The following is a 25,012-nucleotide window of genomic DNA, read 5'->3' as shown; positions in this document are numbered from 1 at the left end:
AACAAATAGTACATGTTCCTCATTTGCAATAATTATTTCAAGTCGTTAGATCTTCAGGTACAGTTAAAAGCCATGTTCACATTGAAGTGACTCAAATCGTTTTTCTTTTCTTTTTTCGCATATCCAATTTGAATCTGTTCATTTTCCTGCAGTCTGAACAGCCAAAAGCACATGGAATCTGATATTTCAAGCCACGTTTCAAACCACCTTGGTAGGTGGTGTGAAGTCAGATACAAATATGATTCCTGGCAATGTGACTTGTCTGAGATGTCAAATCTGATTTATTTGCCGGCAAATGGTTTTAAGACTTATTTGGCATATCTTGTTGCTTGCTAGCTACTATGTTGACAGTTTGACAAGAACATGTGGTAGCTAACGAGCTTGCTAAATGTTTAAACAAATGAGTGAATGTACCAGAAAGCTAAACCACTAACTAGTTGACTGCTGTGGCTAGCCAAAAAGGACTTGTTTTGGAAATTGGATAATCTTATCCTTTGAGGCTTTAGAAGTGTTCTTACACTATGATTTTGACCATTCAAAACAATTGGGAAACGTCCATGGCATGTGTTGTAACCTTAGCTTGCTGCATACTGTAACTTCTGATGGTTACCAATCAGCCTATACCACTGTGCACACACCCTTAGTTACTATGAACTATGACAACTAGCGTAGCCGACTGCTGTCACAAACCAACCCGATTTGTCACTTGTAACTTGCTGTTTGGCCAGTCAGTATTACAAAACAGATTTGAAGTTTAAGGCTTTAGATAAAGATAGAACTAACCCAAAATAGTTAATATGTGTCGTTTCCAATGGGAGCAAATGAAGCATAGTGGGCAGGACCAAGCGCGAGATCCTATTAGCGCGTTGTAGCATGTATTTGCATACTTTTGTTAGGGAACGCCTCCTCGGTGATATGCGTGTGTGCACAAACTTAATTCGACCTTGCACTCCTAAACAACGCAATTAAAAAAAAAAAAAAAACTTTGGCGAAGAGTCAAGTCTATCAAATTTAGTGTACTGTGTTCGTAGTTTTGGGAACAGAAAAATGTATTGAGATCAGATGTTTAATCGATGAGAAAAATAGCAGAATGTCGGCCCAGTTTCACCTAGTTCCATCCTCTCCCACTAACCGTGACTAGACATTCTCTCACTACCATATGTGGTGAGAACCTTCTAAACGGATGCTTCAATTATATAACCCCAGTCTGGGTTAATCCCTTCTGTCTGTGCTTTAGATCTCCAGGTGTTAATGGAATTACTTCAGAATTTTACAAATGATTTTCTGAACAAGGAGCTCCCTTCCTATTTGAAGTCTTTTTTAGAGTGTATTAAAAACAATGTTCTCCCTCCTACAATGAGTCAGGGGTTAATAACACTGATACCTAAACCTAAAAAATAAGTGCTGCTCATCGATAACTGGCGTCCAATTTGTCTTCTTAATAATGACTATAAGATATTAGCCTTACTACTTGCAAAAATAAATAAAGAAGTCCTGGATGCAATCATTGATGAAACACAGTCTGGCATCATGAGGAACAGACATATTTCTAACAATATGAGACTAGTATTAGACATACTTGACTACTCAGACCTAATAACTGAGGATAGCTTCATATTACTTTTAGATTTTTATAAAGCATTTGACACAGTAGAGCATCAGTTCATCTTCCACCCCCTTGAGAGACTTGGCTTTGGGGATTTGTTCTGTAAGGATATTAAGACTCTATACAAATGGTAACAGCTCTGTCAAATTGAAATATGGCACCTCACCTAGATTTGAGTTAGTGAAACATTCTGCTTTTCATCGGCAGGTTTTCTTGTCATGGTTCTTAATTTGTAAGCATATTTCTTCTCCACGCAGATATTATATATGGAATAATTGGGATATATTGTATAAAAATACTTCTTTGTTTTTAGAATATTGGTTCCGAAATAATATCCTATTGGTGAGCCAACTGGTAAATGCAGAGGGTTTTTTACTTAGTTATGAGGAATTCTTATCACGTTACAAGGTCCCTGTAACACCTAAAGATTTTGCAATTGTTTTAGATGCCATTCCCTCAGGTGTTGCTTTATTATTCAGGAATGTGTCAAGACCTGACCCTCAGAGCCTACCTTCCGTTGACCCTGTTAACTCATCAGTAGGAACGATTTGTTTCTCTTTTGGTCCATGCAACAACAGAGCGATACGAACCTTGTTTCAGCAGGATGTTGTATCTATACCTTATCTCATGCCTTATTGGAACAGATTTATTGATAATATTTGTTGGAAAAAAGTTTGGATGTTGCCACACACACTTGTTAACAACATTAAGGAAGTTTCCTTTAAAATTGTTCATAAATAATATCCTGCCAGCCACTAAATGAAGAAGTTTAAGGAAAACATAAACTCAAATTGTACCTTTTGTAATGACCACCCAGAGACGGTGTTGCATCTTTTTTGGCATTGTATTCATGTAAGGAAACTGTGGCAAGACATCAGTAGATTTATAATTGAACGCATTTATGAAGATTTTACACTATTGTGGAGAGATGTACTGCTTGGATTCTTTACTTACGATAGAAATAAGCAGAAACAATTATATGTAATTTATTTCATTATTCTTTTGGACAAATTTCATATTCACAAATGTAAATTTACAATCAAAACACCACATTGTCTTACCTTACAAAAATAAATGTAACTATATTTAAGGACAATTAAATACTCTACTAACAAGAAACCTGTTCGAATTATAAGTGTATGTTTGTCCCTTAAGGTCCTTGTGTAATGTGATATTGTACCCCCTAGCCCAATTGTTCTTTGTATATTATTTATATATTTGTGTTCCCACATGTACTTCCTGTATTGATTTGTTGTTAATAAAATAAAATAAAAAGCTTTAGATCTCCAAACTCATTTCCCTTTTGCGGTCACTCCCATCTTTCCGGCTAGGGAATTGCAAATCCCGTAGAGAAGAACGTCTCATTATCGCGAGACTGAGAATCAACATGGCTTGCTTCCATAGATTTCGCTAGCCATTTTAGTCAATTGAAAAATCCATAAATCTGAGAGTTTGAGTTGTCTACTCGAATTCCAAATGACTCGACCAATAAAGCAAGTACTGTAGCTACATACAGTAACTGCTCTTCCAGGTTTCTTGCGTCTTTGTTAACCAGCTAGCTAGATAACGTTAACTGAGTCTGCCATCCAGAGCTACCCTTGTTTAGCTGTCTAGCTATCTTGATTTGCCTGGCTGCACTCTTCACAGTCTTCAGTGTTTGTTTTAAGGTAAGTCTCATCTGTTATTAACAGCATGTAGACTGGATATTAGTGGTTTAGCCAGCTAACGAGCAGTGATTCTGGAAGGGTGTGGTGTTGGCTACTTGGCTTTGTAGCTAGTTATGCTTCACAGACTGGCTCAGATCCAGATAACTGGTGGACTGGAGAGGAGACGGATGTAGCCAGGTTGACTTCAACATTGCTGTATGTCAGATAGAGGGTCACATCTTTATAAATTACTGTATCATCTTCTACCATAGTGACATCCTCCTCTTCACCACCCCACCTGATTGACAGCAAAGAAGTGCTCCTCTCCTTGGGACTCGGTGTAAACCTCCACCCTATCTACCCCTGTTGCCCCCAGAGCAGGGGGTAAGGACACCAACATAGCCACAATGCTGGAGTCTGTAAGGAACACGTTTCATGCCCAGCTGGCCACCGTCATGGACTCCCTGCTGGCGGCAGCGGTGTGTGAGATCGCCAAAATCTTTGAGAGCAGTCTGTGTGAGCAGCAGGAGGAGCTTACACAGAGAGGAGAGGAGATCACAGGCCTGAGGGGGAGGCTGGAGCGGGCAGAGAGGAGGCTGAAGAAGGAAGGAGAGGAAGAAGAAGGAGAGGGCCTACTGGATGTGGTAGAAGGACCAGTGAGAAAAACAGGAGGAGATGGCAGCCCTAGGCAGCAGTCTGAACCAAGGGCTGGTAAGAAAACCAGATGTCTCATCTGAAAATGATCTTAGGAACATTTTGGTTGAAAACACCCCTAAACTACTGTCTGGTTGTCTGTCCTGCACCGTTTGTTCAGGTTCAAGCTGGGATTCGGATGCGGCCTCTGAGACCCCCCCACTGGTCCAGGACAGCGGGTGTAAGAAGTCCCACAGGATGAAAAAGGAGAGGACTGAGCTGGAGGGGTCCTCCATCAAAGAAGAGGTCAGTCAGTCATTCTCTAACACAATAAGAATGTCTGTCTTTCTCTATTTAATTACCATTTTATTCTATGTCACAAAGATAGTCATGCTGCTTTGAGTTTTCAATGGTTCATTTATTCAAAGGCTGTTAACACAGCTGTGCCGCTGGCCCCCACATTAATGTTTTATTCTTTCCCTTCAGCTTAAACATTGCCCTCTTCCACAGTTCGAGGAGTCCCACCCTGCCCCTGTGGAGGGGGAGGGCCAAGGGCCAGGGAGGAGCTCTTCTGCTGGGGGTCAGAGGCTGGGAGAACCCTTGTCTGACACAACAGGGACCAAGGCAAAGTGTAAGGAAGTGTAATCCTTAACCAATCAATCTACAAGTTGTGTTTTACAGTCCTTCCAGGATTTAGCGATTCTACGATAGATTATTTTTTTGGGTGAATCAACAATTCCTTGCATATTATGCTAGGGCTTGCAAATTTTCCAATCACCACACTATTATTGCATAAAACAGTCCAAATCAATATTTACATTACCACATAAAACTGTCCAATCACCTCAGTACAAAAAGAGGGCTTTCAATCTTAACCAGTCACCGCACTTTTACTGCATACAATAGTTCAATCAAACCGTCAACAAACTTTTCCCCCCGTCAGCGAATTTTCGTGACAAAATCATTGCAAATTGCCATCCAAAATGTCAGAATTGCCGCACGCAAAATCAAGCATTTTGGCCAACAACTATCGCAACTAGACGCTGCGATTTTAGAGCAAATAAACCTTGTCTTTTCATACTGTATTGTATTTTATACTTGTGGAATTGTTGGAATGAGTGTATTGAGCCCCCTTCATGATGTTGTTCCTATCTCTTGGTAGTATCCCATTGGGAGGGAGACCCCAGACCTCTTCAGAGCCAGAGCTCCACCTCCTTCTTCCATGGCCCCCGGGTTGGACATTTCTCTCCCAGACCCGACCACAGGTCTCCTGGGCTTGACCCCTGGGCCAGTGGGGTTCCTCTAGAGCTTCAGGATCCAAGCTTCCTGGACCAGAGCCCAGACCAGGTACTAGAGCAGAGAGAGCCCCGACAGTCACAGGACCAAACCAACCAATCCCAGAGAGGCCTGAGACCAAGAGACGACAGAGGGAGGGGCCTAGTTCATCAGAACCGCTGGTCATTGGCTGCCAAGGATCCAGTCAGACCACACCCCAATGCACACGCTCAGAAACACGCACAAGGTCACGCACACACACTGGGCGGGGCGAGACCCTACACTTGCCCGTACTGCGGCAAGAGCTTCAGCTACCCGTCCCACCAGCGCAGACACCTGCTGCGCCACACAGGGGTGAGGATGTACCCCTGCTTGGTATGCGACAAGAGCTTCCTGACTCCGTCAGAGCTCACGGTGCACACCCGTGTCCACACAGGGGAAAGGCCGTTTGGCTGCACCCAGTGTGGAAAGCGTTTTGCCCGCAGCGGGAACCTCCGGGCCCACCAGAGAGACGTCCACCTGGGGAAGAGACCCTTCGTCTGCCAGGAGTGTGGCAAGAGGTTCGCCCACAGGGGCAACCTGAGGGTGCACTACCAGAGGGTACACCAGGGCCTGCCATACCATGAGGATGAGTATGACCAGGATGGCAACGCTCTCCCCTCTACTGGGTAAATGGTCAACAGGGTCACATTCAGTAGGAGCTAATGGGAGAAAACATTTTAAAATGGAAAATGAGTGTTCTTACAGTGCATTTGGAAAGTATTCAGACCCCTTGACTTTTTCCACATTTTATTACGTTATAGCCTTATTCTAAAATTGATTAAATTGTTATTTTTCTCAATCTACACTTAATACCCCATAATGAATAAGCAAAAACAGGTTTTTAGAATATTTTGCAAATGTATAAAAAATAAACCTGGGGAATAGTTACAGGGTAGAGGAGGGGGGATGAATGAGTCAATTGTAAGCTGGGGATGATTAGGTGACTGATGGTATGAGGGCCAGATTGGGAATTTAGCCAGGACACCGGGGTTAACACCACTACTCTTACGATAAGTGCAACATCCCATCCGAAAGACGACACCTTACACAGGGCAATGTCCCCAATCACTGCCCTGGGGAATTGGGATATTGTTTTAGACCAAAGGAAAGAGTGCCTCCTACTGTCCCTCCAACACCACTTCCAGCAGCATCTGGTCTCCCATCTAGGCACCGACCAGGACCAACGCCGCTTAGCTTCAGAAGCAAGCCAGCAGTGGGATGCAGACCCTTTACTCATTACAATGTTTAAGCACCTTTGGCAGTGATTACAGCTTCGGGTCTTATTGGGTATGACGCTACAAGCTTGACACACCAGTATTTGGAGAGTTTTTCCAATTCTTTGTAGATTCTCTCAAGCTCTGTCAGGTTGGATGGGGAGCGTCTCGAGATGTTTGATTGGGTTGAAGTCTGAGCTCTGGCTAGGACATTCAGAGACTCGTCCCAAAGCCACTCCTGCATTGTCTTGGCTGTGTGCTTAGGGTCGTTGTCCTGTTGGAAGGTGAACCTTCATCCCAGTCTGAGGTCTTGAGCGCTTTGGAGCAGGTTTTCATCAAGCATCTCTCTGTACTTTGCTCCATTCATCTTTCCCTTGATCCTGACTAGTCTCCCAGTCCCTGCCACTGAAAAAGATCCCCACAGCATGATGCTGCCACCACCATGCTTCACTGTAGGGATGGTGCAAGGTTTCCTTCAGACGTGATGCTTGGCATTCTGGCCAAAAAGTTCATTCTTGGTTTTAGCAAAACAAAGAATCTTGTTTATCATGGTCTGAGAGTCCTTTAGGTGCCTTTTGGCAAACTCCCAACAAGCTGTCATGTGCCTTTTTTACTCAGGAGTGGCTTCTGTCTGGCCACTCTACCATAAAGGCCTGATTGGTGGAGTGTTGCAGAGATGGGAGAACCTTCCAGAAGGACAACCATCTCCACAAAGGAACGCTGGAGCTCTGTCAGAGTGACCATCGGGTTCTTGCTCAGTTTGGCCAGGTGGCCAGCTCTAGTAAGAGTGTTGGTGGTTCCATAATTTTTACATTTAAAAATGATGGAGGCCACTATGTTCTTGGGGACCTTCAATGCAGAAGACATTTTTTGGTACCCTTCCTCCCCAGATCTCTGCCTTGACACAATCCTGTCTTGGAGCTCTACGGACAATTACTTCAACCTCATGGCTTGGTTTTTGCTCTGACATGCACTGTCAACTGTGGGACCTTATATAGAAGTTGTAGAAACATCTCAAGGATGATCAATGGAAACAGGATGCACCTGAGCGCAATTTCGAGTCTCATTGCAAAGGGTCTGAATACTTATGTAAATAAGCTATTTGTTTTTCTAAAAACCTGTTTTTGCTTTTGTCATTATGGGGTATTGTGTGTAGATTGATGAGGAAAACAATGAATTTAATCCATTTCAGAATAAGGCTGTAACGTAACAAAATGTTGGGAAAAGGAAAGGGATCAGAATACTTTCCGAATGCACTGTATTTAGCATTTTGTCTTATGTGAATTAGGCCTACCTGCACCTCTGTCTGCATTTTAAACTAATGTCCCATAGGAATGACTCCACCTGTCAAGAGACAATGATGAAGACAGGAAATGGTGAGAGCGAGAAAGGAAAGCAGCGCTCCCTACGGGAGGAAGAGAAGGCATTTCTAAGTGTTGCATAATTTAAAAGGTTGTTATATTGTTAGTAGTGTTTTTATACTGAGACGGTGCTTTTACCCTTTACTCTACATGGTTGTGTATGTTAGCAAAGGTGACAAACGTGCAAACTGATTGATTATCTATGATACGATTAGCATAACATTCCCTATTTTGTGTCGTTAGTCATCCTCCATGTGTAGTGTTCATATAAAGTAATTAACCGAAATAAAACCAGGTGTATTCATGGTCGGTCTTACAATGATGATACAGTATCTTATTTCTGAATATGCTTTCTTTGGTCCATAAGGTAAGGAAAAGCAGGAACAAGATTTTAGAAGGTACTGTACTTTTTGGGGGGTAAGTGCAGTACCATTAATTGCCACCAGAGAGCAGTCTTACTGCTGTGTTCTCCATTATAATGTATAGAAGACATGCACTTAAAGTATAGTAGGCTGGTTGAAGACGTCGGCACGTTTTACGTCTAGTGTGTGTGGAGCATTATTGGCCTGCTGTTGGCTTTGCAAGTCACATTCTCTGCTTTTTACAGAGAGAAGTCCCTTTCCCCTGTTCCCTCAGGTTGTGTCAGGCTGTTCTGCCGACCTGTTCGAGGAAGGCGCCACACCACACTCTCACTTGAGTATCTTACCTAGTAATTTTCAGATCAAATTTAGCTTTTCTGTAGCTTTGGCAACTATGTGTGTGTTTTCTATACCTGTTCACTCCTCTCCCAGTAGGCTTTACAGAGCCTCCCCACCCCTTGGCTGCAACCCTTCTAATTTACCCTGCGCTCACAGCCCATGTGGAATTCCTGGTCTCTGGCAGCGTTTCGAACTGCCAATTTGCGATCAAGAACGCTGAGTTCATCCCTTCAGTCCCTTGACTTTGTTGTCCTGATAGAGACATTGATCACCCCACCCCAGAGAACACTGCTTCTCCAGCTGCCCTCACTTCATCTGACTACGTTTTCTCTCATAGTCTGAGAGCATCTGGTCATTGTGGTGGCATAGGGCTACCAATTTCTCCTAACTGGAGATTTTCTCCTTTCTCCCTCTCTCACCTGTCTCATTTGAATTCCCTACTGTCACTTGTCCACTCAAGTTTAGGATTTTTGACATCCATCGCCCACCAGGTGTCCTTAGAGTTCCTCAATGAGCTTGACACCTTGATAGGCTAATTTCCTGACGATGGCTCGCTGCTCTTGATTTCTTTCCAACTCTCTCTTTCCCCTCCCTCCTTGCCTCTTGTGACTTCACCCTTTCCCAGTCCCCTCCCACACACAAGGCAGGCAATATGCTTGACCTCATCATTACTAGAGGCTGTTTTCCTACTAAGCTCACTGCAGCCCCCCTCCAGGTCTCTGATCACTACTTAGTTTATTTTTTCTGTCTCCCTTTCCTCCAACCCTAACCACCCAGCCCCTACCCAGATGGTCATGCGCCATCGCAATCTTCGCTCTCGCTCTCTTCCTCTACTCTCTCCTCTTCTATCCTATCATCTCTCCCTTCTGGTAAATCCTTCTCCCTTCTGTCTCCTGATTTTGCCTCTTCGACCCTACTCTCCTCCCTTTCCGCGTCCTATGACTTGCACTGTCCCCTTACCTCTCGGCCCTCCCCTCCTGCTCCCTGACTGTGTCTCTCTGCGAGCTGACAGAATGAGGCTGCGGAAATGGAGGAAAGGTCCTCCGGAAGTTATCATCCTTTCACTCCCTCCTTCTCTTCCTCTGTATCCACTGCTGAAGCAACTTCTATCACTTAACATTTCAAGCTTCTGCCTCTAACCCTAGGAAACGATTTCCCACCTTCTCCTCCCTCCTCCCTCTCTGTGCACGACTCTGTCAACCACTTTGAAAAGGTGGAGGACATCCGCTCCTCATTGACTCAGCCTATTGAGTTCACTGGTCTCTCACACAGAACTACCCTACGCTTTGGCCTCTTTCTCCCCTCTCTCTCCAGATTAAATCCTGCAACTAGTGAGGTCTGGCCTCCCGACTCCCTGACCACTGGCTGCGTCCCCTCTGACTACAAAATGGTCCGAGTCACTCCCCTCCTCGAGAAATGAACACTTGACTACTCTGACGTCAAAACAAACAAATCCCTTTCTTTTCTCTCCAAAACACTTGATCATGCTTTCTCTGACCAACTCTCTTACTATCTCAGAATGATCTTCTTGACTCTAACCAGTCAGGCTTCAAGATGGGTCACTCAACCGAGACTGCTCTTCTCTGTGTCACGGAAGCTCTCAGCACCCCCAAAGCTGACTCTCCTCTGTTTCATCCTCCTAGATCTATCCGCTGTCTTTGACACCGTGAACCATCAGTTCCTCTCCACCCTCTCAGGGCTGGGCGTCTCAGTCTCTGCACACACATTTCTGCGTGCCTGGCAGATATCTCAGCTTGGGCGTTGGCCCACCACCTCAAGCTCAACCTCGACAAGACAGAGTTGCTCTTCCTCCAGGGGAAGGCCTGCCTGCTCCAAGACCTCACCATCACAGTTGACAACTCCACTGTGTTCCCCTCCCAGAGTGCGAAGAACCTTGGCTTGACCCTTGACATCACCTTGTCAATCTCTGCAAACATCAAAGCAGTGACTCGCTCCTGCAGGTTGATGCTCTACAACATCCGTAGAGTACAACCCTACCTCACACAGGAAGCAGCGCAGGTCCTAATCCAGGCACTTGTCCTCTCCCGTCTGAACAACTGCAACTCTCTGTTGGCTGGGCTCCCAGCTTGTGCCATAAAAGCCAGCAAATTATCCGGAACGCTGCAGCCCGCTGGTGTTCAACCCTCCCAAGTTCTCCAATTTCACTTCGCTCCTCTGCACATTCCACTACATTTTAGTCATTATCCAGAGAAACTTAGTGCGTTTATCTTAAGATAGTTAGGTGGGACAACCACATATCACAGTCATAGTAGGTACATTTTTCCTCAAAGAAGCTATCAGCAAAGTCACTGCTAGTAAGCGGGTGGTTTGGGTTGAGAAGGGGGTGCAAGGGGGGGGTTGCTGTGGGATTATTTAACATCGTTTTTGAAGAGGTAGGGTTTCAGATGTTTTTGGAATACCGCCAGGGACTCTGCTGTCCTAGCTTACGGGCAAGATGGTTCCACCATTGGGGTACCAGGACAGAGAAGTGTTTGGACTGGGCTGAACAGGAGCTGCCCTCCCGTAGGGGTGGGAGGACCAAGAGACCAGAGGTTTCAGAACGGAGTGCTTGGGTTGGGGTGTAGGGTTTGAGCGTAGCCTGAAGGTAGTGAGGGGCTGTTCCTCTTGCTGCTACGTATGCATGTCCCACAGCACCGCCCCCCCCCCACCCCCCACCCATGCCCCATGCCATTCGTGAGCTAACACGCGCACTTGACTTTTCCCCCCTTACTAGCTTTGACTTTTCTGATTGAAAGAAAAATGTACTTACTGTGATATGTGGTTGTCCCACCTAGCTATCTTAAGATTAATGCGCTAATTTGTAAGTCGCTCTGGATAAGTGTCTGCAAATGACTAAAATGTATACTGTGAACAGGTATTCTTGATTAGTATCTCTTTGTCTTCTTTCTATCTCTTTATCCCTCTCTATTTCTCTCACTCACACACACATACACACACCCACCTGAGTACGGAGTAGCTTTCTGGGTGGGTCGATTCCCCATGCTACTGAGGCCATGATTTGTTAATTGAAACATTACATTCTCTGACCTCTCCCCTCCCCCAAGGTCTGTGGGGTTTAACTGTTCCATTACAGACCTCAGACCCAGGGCTTTAGTGTTATAACACCTCTCAGCCCTCACAGAGAGCACAGAGGGAGAGGAATCGCTGTGTGTGCATTCACTGTGTGGGGGCTAGAGAGAGTGGTGTTATAGCTTTGCTCTGTGCGTATAGGAGTGTTCAAGGCTTTGCTGTGTTTTCTGTTGATATATTTTGGTATGTATATACATCGAGTGTAGAAAACATTGGGAACACCTTCCTAATATTGAGTTGCACCCCCTTTTGTCCTCAGAACAGCCTCAATTCATCGGGCATGAACTACAAGGTGTCAAATGCGTTCCACAGAGATGCTGGCCCATGTTGACTCCAATGCTTCCCGCAGTTGACTGGATGTCCTTTGGGTGGTGGGCCATCCTTGATACACACGGTTAACTGTTGAGCGTGAAAAAGCCAGCAGCATTGCAGTTCTTGACACACTCAAGCCGGTGCGCCTGGCATATACTACCATACCCTGTTCAAAGGCGCTTAAATATTTTGTCTTGACCATTCACACATACACAATCCATGTCTCAATTGTCTCAAGGCTTAAAAATCATTCTCTAACCTGTCTCCTTCCCTTCATCTACACTGATTGAAGTGGATTTAACAAGTAACATCAATAAGGGATCATAGCTTTCACCTGGTCAGTCTGTCATGGAAAGAGCAGGTGTCCTTAATGTTTTGTACACTGTGTATACAATGTCTCTTCACAATTCACCAATAAGTTATATTACTGCTTATTCAATGTTTTGTACACAGTGTATTTTTTGGTGTGTATATTTTGGTGTGGTGTATGTAATCCCCTTTCAGCCCCTGAAAACATAAGCAGCTTTGCCCCCAGGGAAAGGAAACAAATGAACAGTTATGCAGGCACATGCCGTGGCTGTCACCTAAATATTGTCAGACGTTTTCATGACCTACAGTAAATGGCGTGGTTTTCGTCATAAATGAACTTCAGTATGTGGGAATGGTCTTGTACTGTATTATGCAGTTCTTGTACTGTACTGTATTATGCAGTTCTTGTACTGTACTGTATTATGAGGATGTACCCAGTTACCCATCTCCATTTCTGATCCAACTATAACTGTTTTTATATATGTTGTTACACTTGGTGTCTTCCTGCCTCAGGCTACTTGTTCAATTCTCCAAAAAACTATTCTCCTGCCTCTTCCCTGCCCAAAAATTCCCTTCCATCAGCCCCCCCCCCCCCCCTTAGCAGTAAAATGACCCCCCAAAAAATAAGTAATAAAATATAACTCCGTAGGGGGTTATGGAGTCATCACCCCTCAAATGTGTGTTTTGGTGCATGTGTGTACTGTACATACATCCTGTGTGTGTCGGAGAGCGAGAGAGACTGCCAACAGTGGGGGTTAGAGGTTTGTCGCCCAAGGCTGCTCGTAATCTGCTCTACCGTCTGGTCCCCAGGGGCCATGTCTTCATTTAGGTTGCCATTACTGATTGTACTGAATCCTGCCTTTAGGGGATTACATTGCTGTCTGTACTTGAAGGCAGCATGTTTATTAATCTACCAGACTGTACTGAAGCACTTCATGTGCTAATTGTGTTAGCGGACGCTGGTTTAAAACTTTCATCACTGGCCTCCCAATTGGCACAGCGGTCTATGGCACTGCGTTGCAGTGCTAGAGGCGTCACTACAGACCCGGGTTAGATCCGGGCTGTATCACAACTGGCCGTAAACTGGAGTCCGGTCAGGCGGCGAAAAATTGTCCCAGTGTCGTCCGGGTTAGGGGAGGGTTTGACCGGGAGGGGCTTTACTTGGCTCATCGCGCTCTAGCGACTCCTTGTGGCGGGCTGGGCGCCTGCTGGCTGACCTCAGTTGTCAGTTGAACAGTGTTTCTTCCGACACATTAGTGCTTCTGGTTTAAGCGGGCGGGTGTTAAGAAGTGTGGTTTGGCGGGTCATGTTTAGGAGGACGCATGACTCAACCTTCTACTCTCCCGAGCCCGTTGGGGAGTTGCAGCGACGAGACAAGATCAGAATTAGGGAAAAATACAAAAAATATATTTAAAAAACGTTAATCACTGGCGTCTGTCTCGTAAGCCCTTTTGTGTCTGTTGAAATATGGATTTTGACGACGTGATTCAGAACCATCTTTTACCGTACAGCATTCTAAATACCAGAGCATTCTATCACTGTCCTCACACAACTGTGGATTTATCGATGTGATTTATAACCATTTATAACCCACATCAACCCAGTGTGCATGGAAGGGGTGAGACCATGCACTGGTGTGTAGCATATTCCCCTTTGTGAAAAAGATGGATGGAGATATAATTACAGTGAATGTGTTTCCGGTTGGGAAGAGGAGTGCCGGGATAGAGTGGGGATTCATTATCCTAGCGCTCTGAAGTTCCTGTGTTGTCACGTCTGCTCCTGCCCCTTCCCTCTGGCGTACGACATCGCCAGAGTACTAACCACCGGTCCTGGGATACATCATTACGGACACCTTGCACTCATCATTACACGCACCTGTGAATCATTATGATTATGATTCACTCCTGGACTCTACTCCCTTCATCATTTCCTCCCCTTTATATGTCACTTTCCCAGGTTCACTCACCAGTTGGTATTGTTCTTGTGTATCGGGGTACTGCCTTATGTTAGTGTCGTGTTCTTGGTTTTGTTGTTTTATTAAAACGTTTCACCTGCACCTCCTTCGACTCACCGCCCCATCATTACATGTGTATTCTGAGTGGCTCTGTGGGTTGCTAGGCAACTCTGTGGCTGAGTGGAGCAGAGTGTTCTGGAGTGGGGATTGGATGAGGGAAGATCACCGGGTCACTAAGAACTTCACCCACAGCATCAGGCTCTCTGATTCGACCGTTTGATGATCAAGATAAAAGATATTGCTCGACCAGGGTTTCAAATCAAATCAGATTGTATTAGTCACATGCACCGAATACAACAGGTGTAGACCTTACAGTGAAATGCTTACTTACGAGCCCCTAACCAACAATGCAGTTTTAAAAATACAGATAAGAATAAGAAATTAAAGTAACAAGTAATTAAAAAACAGCAGTAAAATAACGATAGCGAGACTATGTACAGGGCGTACTGGTACAGAGTCAATGTGCGGTGGCACTGGTTAGTTTAGGTAATATGTACATGAAGGTAGAGTTATTAAAGTGACTGCATAGATGATAACAGAGCGTAGCAATGGTGTAAAAGAGAGGGGGAGGGGGCAATGCAAATAGCCTGGGTAGCCATTTGATTAGGTGTGGTAGCAGAGAGAACAGTCTATGACTAGAGTGGCTGGAGTCTTTGACAATTGTTAGGGCCTTCCTCTGACGCCGCCTGGTATAGAGGTTCCAGATGGCAGGAAGCTTGGCCAAAGTGATGTACTGGGCCATTTGCACTACCCTCTGTAGTGCCTTGCGGTCGGAAGCCGAGCAGTTGCCATACCAGGCTGTGATGCAACCACTCAGGATGCTCTCGATGGTGCAGCTGTAGAACCTTTTGAGGATCTGAGGACCCATGCCAAATCTTTTCAGTCTCCTGAGGTTTTGTCATACCCTCTTCACGACTGTCTTGGAGTGCTTGGACTCCAAGGAACTTGAAGCTCTGAACCTGCTCCACGCCATGATAACAGTCTAGCACTTGGTTTCCCAAACTCATCAAGCGTTGATTATTTAAATCAGCTGTTTAGTTCTAGGGTAGAACAGAGTTTGGGAAACCAAGTGCTAAACCGTTATTATGGCGTATGCTTTATGTGAGGAAATTAATTTGTCGAGGGACATTCAACCTGTAGACTGTCTATGAATAATGCTTTTTGTGTTGTGAGATTCTAATGAATCCTCAGTGAATCATACAAACACAGTTTATCATCAAATCATCCCATATCTTTTATTTGTTTATTAAAACCGGGGATTCATTTTGAGGTTTATGTCTCAGTTGAGGGTTGAACTTTGGCAGTGCTGTCTGGACTGGTTCCAACAACATCAGTCTGTTCACTGGCTCTTCCTCTGATCCGTCCATCCCCCCTTACCAGTATATCCCTTAGGGAGGATGTTCCCTGTAGTTTGGGACACCATGGCTGCATCTCAATAGTCTAAAATGTCTTCCTCTCCTTGTCTTGTTCCCTTAATCTGTACTGACGTGAACCAACTGGAGTGGTGGAAGTGAATGCCCCGCAGACATAGTCCCACCATGTTGTTGTCACCTCCTCTGCCTTTACAGATCAGTGCAGATGAAGGGGAGGAGAAACCACATCAGACTATTGAGATGCGCTCTGTGCCTTGGGTCCAACCTAGTGGCTGCGTTCCAGCATCGCCAAGGCAACAGGCACAGTCTGTGGGCAAGCCTTCACGGCTGAGTGGCGGTGTCGCTGTGGGATACAAGGCCCGAGGTCTAACCCTCTCGTCTGCGGCCAGGGTCAGGGATGGCAGCCCTTGAAGGACATACTGCGGTGGGGTGGATGAAGATCGAGCTGAATTGTGGGAAGGATATAAAAAAAGTGTGTGTTTGAGATTATATATATTGCTCAGGGATATTAAGATGTTTAAGTGGGATGGCAAGACTCAAATGTATTTATAAAGACCTTCTTACATCAGTTGATGTCATAAAGTGCTGTACAGAAACCCAGCCTAAAACCCCAAACAGCAAGCAATGCAGGTGTAGAAGCACGGTGGCTAGGAAAAACTCCCTAGAAAGGCCAGAACCTAGGAAGAAACCTAGAGAGGGACCAGGCTATGAGGGGTGGCCAGTCCTCTTCTGGCTGTGCCGGATGGGGATTATAACAGAACATGGCCAAGATGTTCAAATGTTCATAGATGACCAGCAGGGTCAAATAATAATAATTAGGGTGGTTGTAGAGGGTGCAACAGGTCAGCACCTCAAGAGTAAATGTCAGTTGGCTTTTCATAGCCAATCATTCAGAGTATCTCTACCGCTCCTGCTGTCTCTAGAGAGTTGAAAACAGCAGGTCTGGAACAGGTAGCACGTCCGGTGAACAGGTCAGGGTTCCATAGCCGCAGGTAGAACAGTTGAAACTGGAGCAGCAGTACGACCAGGTGGACTGGGGACAGCAAGTAGTCATCAGGCCAGGTAGTCCTGAGGCTTGGTCCTAGAGCTCAGGTCCTCCAAGAGAGAGAGAGAGAGAGAGAAAGAGAGAAAGAAAGAAAGATAAACAGAGAGAGCATACTTAAATTCACACAGAACACCAGATAAGACAAAATAAATACTCCAGATATAACAGACTGACCCTAGCCCCCCGACACAAACTATTGCAGCATAAATACTGGAGGCTAAGACAGGAGGGGTCGGGAGACACTGTGGCCCCGTCTGACGATACCCCCTGACAGGGCCAAACAGGCAGGATATAACCCCACCCACTTTGCCAAAGCACAGCCCCCACACCACTAGAGGGATATCTTCAACCCCCAACTTACCATCCTGAGGCAAGGCCGAGTATAGCCCACGAAGATCTCCCCCATGGCATAAACCCAAGGGGTGGCGCCAACCCAGACAGGAAGATCACGTCAATGTCTTCCCTCCTAGGGAAGGCATGGAAGACCACCAGTATGCCAGTGACTCAGCCCCTGTAATAGGGTTTGAGGCAGAGAATCCTAGTGGAGAGATGGGAACCGGCCAGGCAGAGACAGCAAGGGTGGTTCGTTGCTCCAGTGACTTTCCGTTCACCTTCACACTCCTGGGCTAGACTACACTCAATCATAGGACCTACTGAAGAGATGAGTCTTCAATAAAGACTTAAAGGTCAAGACCGAGTCTGCGTCTCTCACATGGATAGGCAGACCATTCCATAAAATGGAGCTCTATAGTAGAAAGCTCTGCCTCCAGCTGTTTGCTTAGAAATTCTAGGGACAGTAAGGAGGCCTGCGTCTTGTGACCGTAGCGTACGTGTAGGTATGTACGGCAGGACCAAATCGGAAAGATAGGTTGGAGCAAGCCCATGTAATGCTTTGTAGGTTAGCAGTAAAACCTTGAAATCAGCCCTTGCCTTAACAGGAAGCCAGTGTAGAGAGGCTAGCACTGGAGTAATATGATCACATTTTTGGGTTCTAGTCAAGATTCTAGCAGCCGTGTTTAGTACTAACTGAAGTTTATTTAGTGCTTTATCCGGGTAGCCGGAAATTAGAGCATTGCAGTAGTCTAACCCAGAAGTGACAAAAGCATGGATAAATTTTTCTGCATAATTTTTGGACAGAAATGTTCTGATTTTTGCAATGTTACGAAGATGGAAAAAAGCTGTCCTTGAAACAGTCTTGATATGTTCGTCAAAAGAGAGATCAGGGTCCAGAGTAATGCCGAGGTCCTACACAGTTTTATTTGAGACGACTGTACAACCATCAAGATTAATTGTCAAATTCAACAGAAGATCTCTTTGTTTCTTGGGACCTAGAACTAGCATCTCTGTTTTCTCCGAGTTTAAGAGTAGAACATTTGCCGCCATCCACTTCCTTATGTCTGAAACACAGGCTTCCAGGGAGAGCAATTTAGGGGCTTCACCATGTTTCATCGAAATGTACAGCTGTGTGTCGCCTGCATAACAGTGAAAGTCAACATTATGTTTCCGAATGACATCACCAAGAGGTAAAATATATAGTGAAAACAATAGTCGTCCTAAAACGGAGCCTTGAGGAACACCGAAATGTACAGTTGATTTGTCAGAGGAATGGGAGATTCGATATAGGCCGATAGTTTTTTATATTTTCTGGGTCAAGGTTTTGCTTTTTCAAGAGAGGCTTTATTACTGCCACTTTTAGTGAGTTTGGTACACATCCGGTGGATAGAGAGCCGTTTATTATGTTCAACATAGGAGGTCCAAGCACAGGAAGCAGCTCTTTCAGTAGTTTAGTTGGAATAGGGTCCAGTATGCAGCTTGAAGGTTTAGAGGCCATGATTATTTTCATCATTGTGTCAAGAGATATAGTATTAAAAAACTTGAGTGTCTCCCTTGATCCTAGGTCCTGACAGAGTTGTGCAGACTCAGGACAACTGAGCTTTTGGAGGAATACGCAGTTTTAAAGAGGAATCCGTAATTTGCTTTCTAATCATGATATTTTCATCAAAGAAGTTCATGAATTTATCACTGCTGAAGTGAATGCCATCCTCTCTTGGGGAATGCTGATTTTTAGTTAGCATTGCGACAGTATCAAAAATACATTTTGGATTGTTCTTATTTTTCTCAATGAAGTTGGAAAATAGGATGATCGAGCAGCAGTGAGGGCTCTTCGATACTGCACGGTACTGTCTTTCCAAGCTAGTCGGAAGACTTCCAGTTTGGTGTGGCGCCATTTCCGTTCCAATTTTCTGGAAGCTTGCTTTAGAGCTCGGGTATTTTCTGTATACCAGGGAGCTAGTTTCTTATGACAAATGTTTTTTGTTTTTATGGGTGAAACTGCATCTAGGGTATTGCGCAAGGTTAAATTGAGTTCCTCAGTTAGGTGGTTAACTGATTTTTGTACTCTGATGTCCTTGGGTAGGTGGAGGGAGTCTGGAAGGGCATCTAGGAATCTTTGGGTTGTCTGAGAATTTATAGCACGGCTTTTGATGCTCCTTGGTTGGGGTCTGAGCAGAATATGTGTTGCGATTGCAAACGTAATAAAATGGTGGTCCGATAGTCCAGGATTATGAGGAAAACATTACGATCCACAACATTTATTCCACTGGACAAAACTAGGTCCAGAGTATGACTGTGGCAGTGAGTAGGTCCGGAGACATGTTGAACAAAACCCAACATGGTGGCTCTGAAAGCCTTTTGGAATGGGTCTGTGGACATTTCCATGTGAATATTAAAGTCACCAAAAATGTTAATATTATCTGCCATGACTACAAGGTCCGAAAGGAATGTGGCTCAGGAGGCCTTTTTTTTTGTCAATTTAAATTTGCTATCAGAAATGTTAGCAACACCTCCGCCTTTGCGGGATGCGCGGGGGATATGGTCACTAGTGTAACCAGGAGGTGAGGCCTCATTTAACACAGTAAATTCATCAGGCTTAATAAGCCATGTTTCAGTCGGGCCAATCACATCAAGATTATGATCAGTGATTAGTTCATTGACTATAACTGCCTTGGAAGTGAGGGATCTAACATTAAGTAGCCCATATATCTTTATGTACATATTCTTTATCCCTTTACACTTGTGTGTATAAGGTAGTAGTTGTGGATTTGTTAGGTTAGATTACTCGTTGGTTATTACTGCATTGTCGGAACTAGAAGCACAAGCATTTCGCTACTCTCGCATTAACATCTGCTAACCATGCGTATGTGACAAATACAATTTGATTTGATTTGACCTATTTTGAGATGTGAGATATCACAATCTCTTTCAATAATGACAGGAACGGAGGACATCTTTATTCCAGTGAGATAGTGGGTTATTTTAGTTATCATATCCAGTGGGTTTTATTAGTTATCATATCCAGTGGGTTATTTTAGTTATCATATCCAGTGGGTTTTATTAGTTTCATGATGTGTGGGGGGCTTTATTGGTTGAGTAGGTTGTAGCTGTGTTTAGGGGGTTGAGATGGTGGTGAAAGCTGATGATTGGGGGTTAGAGCTGATAAATAGGCCTTATATTCCCTGCTTGGGGTTAAAACCTAATGGCAGTGGGCCAGAAGCAGAGATGAAACCAAATGTCACTGTCACTTCCATTGCTCTCTGCTCTCCATTTTCTCCCCCACCTCTCTTTTTCTTCCATCCATCCATTCCCGCTCCCTCTTTATAATTCTCTCTCTCTCTCTCTCCCTCTTGTCTCTAATAATTTGCCGTCAGTGGTCATGCAGATTGCAGTTGGTCTCTGATTGGCTGAGCTGGGAGGAGTCTATTCTGATGTGTCACACCCATACCACATCAGCAGTATAGAACCTCCCTCTTTCCCTCCCTCCCTCCCTCCATTCCCCTCTCTCGCTACCACTCTCTCTCTCTCTCACACACACACACACACACACACACACACACACACACACACACACACACACACACACACACACACACACACACACACACACACACACACACACACACACACACACACACACACACACACACACACACACACACACACACACGCGCGCTTTCACACACACTCATACGCCAGAGCTGACACTGCAGCAGAAAAACAGCCTGGTAGCGAAAGAGAGGGACTCCATCGGCTGTGAGAGAGAAGGACTGTCTTCATGGAGGCTCTGTCGAGGAGTACCTGACCAGAGGCAATGGGCAGTGTGTGTGTGTGTTAATGTGTGTGTGTTAATGTGTTAGGTCTGTGTGTGTGTGTGTGTGTGTGTGTGTGAGAGAGAGAGCACCCCAGCAAGAGAAGCAGCACTGCAGATACTGACTGAGTCCGGGGCTCGGCTGGGAGCATCGACGGAGAAACGAAGATCCATTGCTCTCAACCTCTGTGTGTGTGTGTGTGTGTGTGTGTGTGTGTGTGTGTGTGTGTGTGTGTGTGTGTGTGTGTGTGTGTGTGTGTGTGTGTGTGTGTGTGTGTGTGTGTGTGTGTGTGTGTGTGTGTGTGTGTGTGTGTGTGTGTGTGTGTGTGTGTGTGTGTGTGTGACCAGAGGCAATGGGCTGTGTGTGTGTGTTAATGTGTGTGTGTTAAGTGAACGTGTATGTTTGTGTAAGAGCTGGTGTGTCATTCACTGCTCTGCCTGCGTATCCGTGTCGTCGGCCCTCTCCCTGTCCCAGAATGCTTCATTCTGCGCACCTGTGCTGAGGGGGCGTTGGGCACTATGGACGCTGCGCTGGCCGGGACCCCCCCCACGGATCTAGGCTGCCCCCCCGGGACGGGCACACACCGCACCTCTGCTGATGGGCGAGGACACTGACACCACCCGAACACTGAACCACAGCTTCCTCCGAGACCACAACTATGTGACTGAAGGTAAGAGAGGACAGGGGCTGTGTGTGTGGGGCGGCAGGTAACATAGCGGTTAAGTGTTGGGCCAGTAACTGAAAGGATGCTGGTTCAAATCCCAAGCCGACAAGGTGAACAAAAATCTGTCTGTTCCCTTGAGCAAGGCACTTAACCTTAATTGCTCTGGATAAGAGCGTCTTCTAAATGACTTAAAGTATGTGTGTGCTCTACGACTGTTTATGTAAGTGTGTGTGTTTTCTCTCTCACAATCTCTTTACTCATAGGGTAGATCTATAATCTCTCATAAGAGGATCCAGAATCTTTCAAAGGAGTTAGTCAGTACAGTCAGTTAGTCAGTACAGTCAGTACAGTCAGTTAGTCAGTACAGTCAGTACAGTCAGTTAGTCAGTATAGTCAGTTAGTCAGTACAGTCAGTACAGTCAGTACAGTCAGTTAGTCAGGTACAGTCAGTACAGTCAGTACAGTCAGTCAGTACTGTCAGTTAGTCAGTACAGTCAATACAGTCAGTTAGTCAGTACAGTCAGTACAGTCAGTTAGTCAGTTAGTCAGTTAGTCAGTACAGTCTGTTACTCAGTACAGTCAGTTAGTCAGTTAGTCAGTACAGTCAGGTACAGTCAGTTAGTCAGTACAGTCAGTTAGTCAGTACAGTCAGTTAGTCAGTACAGTCAGGTACAGTCAGTTAGTCAGTACAGTCAGTTAGTCAGTGCAGTCAGTACAGTCAGTTAGTCAGTGCAGTCAGTCAGTTAGTCAGTACAGTCAGTTAGTCAGTGCAGTCAGTACAGTCAGTTAGTCAGTACAGTCAGTTAGTCAGTACAGTCAGTTAGTCAGTGCAGTCAGTACAGTCAGTTAGTCAGTGCGTACAGTCAGTACAGTCAGTTAGTCAGTGCAGTCAGTACAGTCAGTTAGTCAGTACAGTCAGTTAGTTAGTCAGTACAGTCAGTACAGTCAGTACAGTCAGTACAGTCAGTACAGTCAGTTAGTCAGTTAGTCAGTACAGTCAGTACAGTCAGTACAGTCAGTTAGTCAGTCAATTAGTCAGTGCAGTCAGTTAGTCAGTGCAGTCAGTACAGTCAGTTAGTCAGTTACAGTCAGTTAGTAAATGCAGTCAGTACAGTCAGTTAGTCAGTACAGTCAGTGCAGTCAGTCAGTTACAGTCAGTACAGTCAGTGCAGTCAATTAGTCAGTGCAGTCAGTCAGTTACAGTCAGTACAGTCAGTGCAGTCAATTAGTCAGTCCAGTCAGTCAGTCCAGTCAGTTACAGTCAGTGCAGTCAGTACAGTCAGTTAGTCAGTTAGTCAGTTAGTCAGTACAGTCAGTGCAGTCAGTGCAGTCAGTGCAGTCAGTGCAGTCAGTACAGTCAGTTAGTCAGTTAGTCAGTACAGTCAGTGCAATCAGTGCAGTCAGTCAGTGCAGTTAGTCAGTGCAGTCAGTGCAGTCAGTACAGTCAGTTAGTCTGTACAGTCAGTTAGTCAGTACAGTCAGTGCAGTCAGTACAGTCAGTTAGTCTGTACAGTCAGTTAGTCAGTACAGTCTGTACAGTCTGTACAGTCAGTTAGTCAGCACAGTCAGTTAGTCAGTTAGTCAGTGCAGTCAGTTAGTCAGTACAGTCAGTTAGTCAGTACAGTCAGTTAGTCAGTACAGTCAATTAGTCAGTACAGTCAGTTACAGTCAGTTACAGTCAGTTACAGTCAGTGCAGTCAGTGCAGTCAGTGCAGTTAGTCAGTGCAGTCAGTGCAGTCAGTACAGTCAGTTAGTCAGTACAGTGAGTTAGTCAGTACAGTCAGTTAGTCAGTACAGTCAGTCAGTCAGTCAGTCAGTACAGTCAGTTAGTTAGTACAGTCAGTCAGTCAGTACAGTCAGTTAGTCAGTACAGTCAGTACAGTCAGTGCAGTCAGTAAGTTACAGTCAGTGCAGTCAGTTACAGTCACTACAGTCAGTGCAGTCAGTTTTAGTCAGTGCAGTACTGACTTGCCTAGTTAAATAAATGTTAAATAAAATATATATCCTTCAGCTCTGATCTCTCCTCTCTCTCTCCTGTCATTCCTCTATCATTCAGCTCTGATCTCTCCTCTCTCTCTCCTGTCATCCCTCTATCCTTCAGCTCTGATCTCTCCTCTCTCTCTCTCTCTCTCTCCTGTCATCCCTCTATCCTTCAGCTCTGATCTCTCATCTCTCATGTCATCTCTCTATCCTGTCATCTCTCCCCCACCTGTCATCTCTCTCTCTCCTGTCATTCCTCTATCAGTCAGCTTTGATCTCTCCTCTCTCTCCTGTCATCCCTCTATCTGTCAGCTCTGATCTCTCCTCTCACTCCTGTCATCCCTCTATCCTTCAGCTCTGATCTCTCCTCTCTCTCTCCTGTCATCCCTCTATCCGTCAGCTCTGATCTCTCCCTCCTGTCATCCCTCTATCCTTCAGCTCTGATCTCTCCTCTCTCTCTCCTGTCATCTCTCTATCCTTCAGCTCTGATCTCTCCTCTCTCTCTCCTGTCATCCCTCTATCCTTCAGCTCTGATCTCTCCTTTCTCTCTCCTGTCATCCCTCTATCATTCAGCTCTGATCTCTCCTCTCTCTCCTGTCATCCCTCTATCCTTTAGCTCTGATCTCTCCTCTCTCTATCCTGTCATCTCTCTATCCTGTCATCTCTCCCTCCTGTCATCTCTCTCTCCTGTCATCCCTCTATCCTTTAGCTCTGATCTCTCCTCTCTCTCCTGTCATCTCTCCCTCCTGTCATCTCTCTCTCTCCTGTCATCCCTCTATCCTTCAGCTCTGATCTCTCCTGTCATCTCTCTCTCCTGTCATCTCTCTCTCCTGTCATCTCTCTATCCTTTAGCTCTGATCTCTCTCTCCTGTCATCTCTCTCTCTCCTGTCATCTCTCTCTCCTGTCATCTCTCTCTCCTCTCATCTCTCTCTCCTCTCTCTCTCCTCTCATCTCATCTCTCTCTCCTCTCATCTCTCTCTCCTGTCATCTCTCTCTCTCCTGTCATCTCTCTCTCTCCTGTCATCTCTCTCTCTCCTGTCATCCCTCTATCCTTTAGCTCTGATCTCTCCTGTCATCTCTCTCTCCTGTCATCTCTATCTCCTGTCATTGCTCTCTCCTGTCATCTCTCGCTCTCGTCATCTCTCTCTCTCCTGTCATCTCTCTCTCTACTGTCATCTCTCTCTCTCCTGTCATCTCTCTCTCTCCTGTCATCCCTCTATCCTTTAGCTCTGATCTCTCCTGTCATCTCTCTCTCCTGTCATCTCTCTCTCCTCATCTCTCTCTCCTCTCATCTCTCTCTCCTCTCATCTCTCTCTCCTGTCATCTCTCTCTCTCCTGTCATCTCTCTCTCTCCTGTCATCTCTCTCTCTCCTGTCATCCCTCTATCCTTTAGCTCTGATCTCTCCTGTCATCTCTCGCTCTCGTCATCTCTCTCTCTCCTGTCATCTCTCTCTCTCCTGTCATCTCTCTCTCTCTCTCCCCTGTCATCTCTCTCTCCTCTCATCTCTCTCTCCTGTCATCGCTCCCTCCTGTCATCTCTCTCTCTCCTGTCATCCCTCTATCCTTTAGCTCTGATCTCTCCTGTCATCTCTCGCTCCTGTCAT

General features: G+C 45.4%; 2 protein-coding genes across 6 annotated transcripts in view; both read left to right on the top strand.

Annotated features, from left to right (window-relative positions):
- Positions 1 to 2,894: 2,894 nt before the first annotated feature.
- Positions 2,895 to 8,102, top strand: LOC139581407 (zinc finger protein 500-like). Of its 2 annotated transcripts, none has more exons than XM_071411144.1 (6): positions 2,895 to 3,273; positions 3,525 to 3,963; positions 4,067 to 4,191; positions 4,396 to 4,516; positions 5,048 to 5,828; positions 7,749 to 8,102. In XM_071411144.1, exons 2-6 carry the CDS (start codon positions 3,660 to 3,662, stop codon positions 7,858 to 7,860), a joined length of 1,443 nt encoding a protein of 480 aa, XP_071267245.1. In that variant the 5' UTR covers positions 2,895 to 3,273; positions 3,525 to 3,659; the 3' UTR covers positions 7,861 to 8,102. The 2 variants fall into 2 exon arrangements, with proteins under 2 accessions (XP_071267245.1, XP_071267244.1); XM_071411143.1 differs by having other exon boundaries at positions 2,904 to 3,273; positions 4,372 to 4,516.
- A 12,422-nt stretch (positions 8,103 to 20,524) lies between these two features.
- LOC139581405 (serine/threonine-protein phosphatase 2A 55 kDa regulatory subunit B gamma isoform-like) overlaps positions 20,525 to 25,012 on the top strand; it is a 33,837-nt gene continuing 29,349 nt past the window's right edge. For 2 of the 4 annotated variants that reach the window (XM_071411135.1, XM_071411134.1), the window contains exon 1: positions 20,525 to 21,433. In XM_071411135.1, coding sequence (XP_071267236.1) covers positions 21,361 to 21,433 — 73 coding nt within the window. In that variant the 5' untranslated portion in view covers positions 20,525 to 21,360. The remainder of the gene's footprint in view (positions 21,434 to 25,012) is intronic. The other 2 variants (XM_071411133.1, XM_071411132.1) reach the window with 1 other exon arrangement.

The sequence above is a fragment of the Salvelinus alpinus genome, chromosome 7, assembly GCF_045679555.1.
Source record: "Salvelinus alpinus chromosome 7, SLU_Salpinus.1, whole genome shotgun sequence".
Lineage (NCBI taxonomy): Eukaryota > Metazoa > Chordata > Actinopteri > Salmoniformes > Salmonidae > Salvelinus > Salvelinus alpinus.
The sequence above is the reverse complement of the archived record's forward strand: the minus strand, read 5'-3'. Positions and strand labels throughout refer to the sequence as shown.